This window comes from Odocoileus virginianus, chromosome 33 (genome assembly GCF_023699985.2).
Source record: "Odocoileus virginianus isolate 20LAN1187 ecotype Illinois chromosome 33, Ovbor_1.2, whole genome shotgun sequence".
In the NCBI taxonomy this organism is placed as follows: domain Eukaryota; kingdom Metazoa; phylum Chordata; class Mammalia; order Artiodactyla; family Cervidae; genus Odocoileus; species Odocoileus virginianus.
The window spans coordinates 20,026,166-20,032,931 of record NC_069706.1 but is presented as its reverse complement, the minus strand read 5'-3'; the positions used below and the strand labels follow the sequence as shown (position 1 = coordinate 20,032,931).

Genomic DNA, 6,766 nt, shown 5'->3' with positions numbered 1-6,766 from the left:
GACCGAGACCCGCCCCGGGGGTCCACCACCCTGCGCGAGCCGAGAGCTCCCCGGCGGCGCCTGGACCTTGCCCACACTAGACATGGCTTCTCTCGGGCTTCACGCAGCAGGACCTCGCCCGGAGCCGCCAGTCATCGCGTTTGACTGAGGAGGCAGCTACGTTCCCGCAGTCAACATGGCGGCCGCGGCGGCTTCAGCGCAGGGTGGGCAGCGCTGGAGGCGGGTCACGTGAGCGACCCAGCTGGGCGGATCTCGCGCGCACCCGCCCGCCCCGCCAGCCGCGGCTGGCTCGCTAGCTTGCTGGCTCGCTCGGCGGCGCTCTGAGGTGTGGGGCGTCTAGCCCCCCGGCCCGGTGAGGCGCGGCGCGGCGGGATGCGGCGGCGGCCGTGGCGGGGCCGCGGGCCGGGAGGGCGGGCGCGGTGATGAGCGTCGGCGGCCACCGCCATGTCCCAGGTAACGGCACCCGGGCCCGGGCCGCCGCCGGCGGCGGGCGGGAAGGAGAAGCGGTCCTTCAGCAAGCGGCTGTTCCGGAGCGGCCGCGCGGGCGGCAGCGGCGGCGGCGCCGGGGGCCCCGGGCCGGCCGCGCCCTCCTCGCCCTCGTCGGCGCGCTCGGTGGGCAGCTTCATGAGCCGCGTCCTCAAGACGCTGTCCACGCTCTCGCACCTTAGCTCCGAGGGCGCCGCCCCAGACCGCGGCGGCCTCCGCAGCTGCTTCCCGCCCGGGCCGGCCGCCGCGCCCACGCCGCCACCGCCGTGCCCGCCGCCGCCCGCCTCGCCCGCTCCGCCCGCCTGCGCCGCGGAGCCGGTGCCCGGGGTGGCGGGGCTCCGGAACCACGGCAACACGTGCTTCATGAACGCCACGCTGCAGTGTCTCAGCAACACGGAGCTCTTCGCCGAGTACCTGGCGCTCGGCCAGTACCGGGCGGGGCGGCCCGAGCCCTCGCCTGACCCGGAGCAGCCCGCGGGCCGCGGCGCGCAGGGCCAGGGCGAGGTCACCGAGCAGCTGGCCCACCTGGTGCGGGCCCTCTGGACCTTGGAGTACACTCCGCAGCACAGCCGCGACTTCAAGGTGAGCCTTTGGGCAGCCGCCTGCCCAGGGCTTCCTTCCCCGCTTCCGTCGCGGCCCGAAGGACTGATACTCTGGGTGCCTAAAGAGAGGGGAGTGGGCGCCGAGTCCGAGCATATGGTGCAGATTGCAAGGAGAGTCGTTCCCTCATTGATTGATCGCGCGTTAAGGGCTTGCTGAGTGCGGTGGGCACAGGGGAAGGATGGAACAATGGGCAAGACCGTCCGCTTTCCTGGAACTTACATTCTTGGGGATGGGAGTGTTGAGCTTGGGTTCGGATCCTTGTTTTGCCACTTAACAAGTGGTGTGACCTCGGGCAGGTTTCTCAGCCTCTCTGTGCCAGTTTTCTGCTTTGGTACCTACTTCATAGGTGGTCGTGAGCTGCTTACAAGTTGATGTGTTGGGTTGTGAGCTGCTTACAAGTTGATATGTTGGGTTGTGAGCTGCTTACAAGTTGATATGTTGGGTTGTGAGCTGCTTACAAGTTGATATGTTGGGTTGAACCCTATGAAGTTGCCCATTGTTGACCGTTCTGTCTTACACATTGGCAGTTTTATAGGGTTCAACCTGGTACGTAAAGTGTTTCCATTGTGTGTAGTACTATGAGTGTTTGCTGCCGTTATTATTTTTATTATTAAAAACTTCAATAAGTTAACGAGGTAATGTCACGTAGTGGTTTGAAGGAGGTACAAGCTGGCGATGTGACTCATGTGCTGGCGGGGTACATTACATGGGAAGGGGAAAGGATTAGGGCGACTTCTAGGAGGAAGTGACTTTCTGAGACTTGAGTAACCACAGGGAGAGCCCTCCTTGAGGAGCTCCGGGGGGAGTGGTTCCCAGGAGTAAGGAAAGTGCGGACGCCCTGAGATGGGAAAGAACTTGGTGCACTTGATCAGGGTAGCTCTGGGATGGGCGCACTGTTTCTGTAAAGGGCTGCATAGCAAATGTTTTAGGCTCTGCTGGTCAAAATGCAAACTCGGGGATAGAAGGTAGTTAATTATATAACAACAGATAACACAGTTCTTCTCCTTTTTTTTTTACTGCCTAAAATAAAAATGTGATAATTGAATACAGTATTTTGTGATACAGCTCTACCAAGGAGAAGAATGGGACTTTCTTTTTTTTCCGGAGAAGACAATGATTAGCTTAACTGGAGTTCAAAATTAATGTTCCCTGTCATCAAATTGATTGCAAGTATTCATCTCTACAAACTATTCTTCGCTGGTGGGCTGTACAGAAACAGGCAGTGGGCTCCATGTGGCCCTTGGATCCTTGTTGTGGGTGTGTGAGAGGCGAGAGCAGAGTGAGTGGAGGGCTGGGGCCAGATGGTGTAGGATCATTTAGGCTGTAATAGGAAATGGGCTCTTATTCTAATCAAAAGGGAAAGATGATTTGGGATTGTTGGGATGATTTGGGATTCAGGTGGGAAGTGGATATAAATAGAAGGAAAGCACACAGTTAAGAAAGTTAATTCCTTTTCTGTTGTTTCTCTTTTTTGATCATGCCGAAGAGAAAGTCTCAGCTTGGTGATAGCATGTCTTTAACAGTTCTTGCTCACTCCCCCATCATTTTTTTTTTTTAATAACAGAGAGAACAAGCTTCCAGTTTAGAGACTTGAGTAGGCAACAGTAGCTAGAATTTAATATGTTTTCATTGGATTTGTTTTTACATTTGTCTTCTATTTATGGCAGATGGTACTGGCTTTCCGTTGGTCCTATGAAGTGTCTTTCTAAAATACATCTATTTAAGCAAATGATTTGATTAAAATATAAAAGGGTCAGCTATCTAAGGAATCAGTCTTGGATGAGGACCTACTTTCTTGCTTTGGAACAACAGTCTCCTCTTTTAATACATTTTACTTACATTTTATTTACGTTGCTCTACCCTGTTTTTCTTAAAAAGAAAAAAGTGGTCACTATTTAATCTTGGAAATTTGAATGGAAATAGTTGACAGGGATAGGGACTGGAAAAAAAAAAAAGATTCATGTCAGAGATCTCAAAATAAGAGAGTAGGAGAGAATGCCAGCCCACCAACTACTATCAGTCTTTTTGCATGTGCCTGAAAGTAGCCACAGCAGTTGCCAGCTTTGCAAGGTCACAGCCCAGTGTTTTAAATTTAGTTTTCTATTCCAAAATGTGAAAATCAATTTCTACAGCGTTTTTGTATGTGAACATTTTCATTGCTTTTTAAGAGGTTGTGTTCACTTTTTTATCCATTAAAAAGCTGTCACAGAAATGGGTCAATAATTCTAGAAAAGTATGCTTTGGCAAAGTTGAACAGATTCTTAGAGGCCCTGTTTTTAAAAAAAATGTAATCTTCCGAACCCTTAGTAGATTTCACTTTGCATTCGTTCACTCTCCTCCGTCTTTTGCAGGTTTGTTCAGTGAGTTAGGAATGCATTTGGCCTGGAAGGAGCGAACCCCAGTAGGGTTCCTTAAGCATTGTGTGCTGTGCTTAGTTGCCCCGTCCTATTTGATTCTCTGCTGCCCCGTGGACTGTCGCCCGCCAGGCTTCCTGGTCCATCAGCAGCTCCTGGAGCTTGCACAAACTCCTGTCCATGGGGATTCTCCAGACAAGAATACCGGAGTGGGTTGCCATGCCCATGTCTAGGGGATCTTCCCAACCCAGGGATCGAACTCAGGTCTCCTGCATTGCAGGCGAATTCTTCACCATGAGTCACCAGGCAAGCCAGACTACTGGAGTGGGTAGCCTATCCCTTCACAAGGGGATCTTCCCAACCTACAAATCAAACCAGGGTCTCCAGACCATTTCTGTGTTTCCATTCTGTTGTTCTTAGCTATTACTGGCTGTTTTTCCATAATGTTTGTACCTCAGGGCATTCTACCCAGGCAAGGCAGGAAGTCATTAGGGAAATAAAAGTTCCCCCAGAAGCCCCCTCCACAGGCTTCTGCTGACATCTCATTAACTGGAATCCTGTTGCTGGACTGCCCCTGACTGCCATGGAGGCAGGAAGGTGGAATGTGATTTTCTTGCCTTAATAGAAGAGATAGTAAAGGAGGGGGTTGCCTCGTAGGAGGCCCACCAAAGTGCCTCACCTGCCTTGTGCTAGGCACTCACTTGGGGAAGACACTGCGCCTGTGAAAAACAATGCTGAACGGGAAGCCAGTGGATGCTGACACTGGTCACCACACCCCCCTCACCTGTTGGTTGCAGACAGTGCTATTTGAGGCAGATATGTTTCTCTTGAGCTCACATTCAGAATCCTGTTGAATTCTGGGCTCCAGGCAGCCACTACCAGTTGGCAGAGGAGATAAAAAACAATTTATCACCTTAGGGTAATTTGCCTTGCGATCAAAAAAAAAAAAAAAAAGCTTAGTATGTCTTTGAATGTATTTTCATTGACTTATGACTTCTAGTTACTAACAATTTTGTTTGTAAGATTTTCAGTTAGGAGTCTAACTCCATTGATTTCAGCCTTAGGAGCTGGCCAGGAAAACAGATTTTTGGTTTTGGGTAAGCTGGATGGTTGTTAAAGTTGGATTTTCGTTTTCCAGAATAAAAGAAGTTGAGTGGTCCAATCTTGGTAAGCTTTAAGACATTTCTCTAGCGGCCACTTATATCTTTTTCTCTTTTTGCTCAGACAGTTTTCTCCTGCTCTTAGAGTAGTGGTTCTCAACCAGGGCACTTCTGCCTCCCCTATCCCCCCAGTCCTGGGGACATTTGGTGATGTCTGGAGACCCATACTTGGGTGTCACAGCTGGAGTTGGGCTGCTGCTGGCAACTAATGGAGTGATTCCAGGTTTGGGGCTGTCATACTACATGGGTTTCCCAGGTCGCTCAGTGGTAAAGAATCCGCCTGCCAGTACAGGAGACGCGAGAGACACAGGTTCAGTCCACGGGTCAGAAGGAGCCCCTGGAGTAGGAAGCAGCAACCACTCCGGTATTCTTGCTTGAGAAATTCTGTGGATAGAGGAGTCTGGCGGGCTACAGTCCATGGGATGGCAAAAAGTTAGACATGACTAAGCACGCACACACACATCATACAGCATGCAGGACAGCATCCTTCAAAAGGATTGTCCAACTCCAAATGTTAATAGTGCTGAGGTTAAGAAACTGTTGGAGGAATGTTTTGAATTTCCCTAGTGCAAGTTTTCCTTCCTTTCCCAGCCTTTGATGTTGTCTTGTTACTTTTTCTTCTGTTTGCTGCAGCTCTAGAGTAAAAGTTACACTTCACTGGCAGGATCCTTGAATCACTGTCTTATTAGTAAAACTGTGAGGGTAGGTAAATCATTTTGAAATTTAAGTGCTCAGTGTTCTAAGAGAAAATAAGTGTATTGTCCTGACTTTCATAGGATGCTCACTTGAGTGTTCCAGGTTTATACAGATGCTCTCTGATTTCTAGTACTCATTGCCCTTTTGCAGTAAGTGAAAGGCTGATGGTCATCTTTCAAGTAACAAAGATAGGTTTTATAGTAGCAGTTTTCAAACTGTGCTTCCAGAGAACAACTGGAACAGAGTGATCTACTGATAAAAGAACTATGGGGACTCCTTCCAAATCTGCTGTAAAACAAAAAGTAATTGATGAATCGAATTTTCTCTCCTACATTTTTTTCCTTGAACTTTGGTGCCTGGTGGTGCTTATTTATTAGTGAGAGTTCTTGGATTACAAAGGGGGTATATGTGTATAAATGGTTACAAAGGGAGTATATGTGTATAAATGAGTGGTGGCAGACAAGCTAGCAATCAGGCTTCCACTGGCTCAGATTCACAACTTACTTTGTCATGGACTTATACTGGGGAGCTCTGATTTTATGCTACAGCCCCATGGTGGAAGTTTTCCGGGTTTGTATGAAGCGGTTTAGTACCTTGACATCTCACAGTGGTTCCTAAGAAGTAATCTGACTTCAGGGTGTCCCTCAAATTGATTTGAAAAGTAGGAAACAAAATGAAATTGTGTTGATCGCCTTCCGATTTATGACAGTATTAAATAGAAGGACTGTCTCTTCCTGGTCTGTTTCCTTGTCTGTCAAACGTGGTCACTTCTGTTTATAAGTTCCAAACCTTTTGAGGAGAAAGGCAGTGAGAATGTCATCAAATTGTAGACTTGGAAGAAGACTGGGGTGAGCTGTGAGGGATCCTCAGCCTTTCTGGGTGAGGAAACTGAGGTTCACCTGCTGGCTGGAGGCTGAGGGAGGGTTCTGACTGCGTGTTTGTCACCAGCGCCCCCGATGGCAGTGCACACACGGAGCTCTGGTTCTGTGGTCTCCTTATCAGCAGGGCCACTGAAACAACAGGTCTCAACGTAAAATGTATCAACAGGCTGGGTGGACGTGCTGACACATGTAGCATTTTTTCCCTCTCAGTTTGCAGTGCCAAATCATAGTGAAAATAAGGTCAGCTGCAGCTAGCTTCATGCATGTGCTGTTGCTCCTGAGGCTTAGGTACTGCTGGAAGTCTTCCTTAAAAAATCATCCTTTCAGACCTTTTAAATGCATGTAACAGGCACGTCTTCTGCATTGATGGGCTCTACTCCCCATAGAGCCCTGCAACTTGCTTTCCTCTATGTCCCTATCCTGGACTTGAAATTATATCACAGTTAGCATAGCTTTCATTGTTTTTTGTTAATAACGTCCAGGTCCTTGTCATTCTTTTTAACGGTTGTATAGATGCCCTGGTGGCTCAGATAGTAAAAAATCTGCCTGCAGTGCGGGAGACCTGAGTTCAGTCCCTGGGTCAGGA

The 6,766-nt window shown here is 49.4% G+C and overlaps 1 protein-coding gene across 1 annotated transcript in view; it reads left to right on the top strand.

Moving 5' to 3' along the window:
- The first annotated feature begins 245 nt into the window (after positions 1-245).
- Positions 246-6,766, top strand: part of USP31 (ubiquitin specific peptidase 31) — a 78,150-nt gene continuing 71,629 nt past the window's right edge. The window contains exon 1 of the mRNA XM_020874094.2: positions 246-1,068. Coding sequence (XP_020729753.2) covers positions 445-1,068 — 624 coding nt within the window. The 5' untranslated portion in view covers positions 246-444. The remainder of the gene's footprint in view (positions 1,069-6,766) is intronic.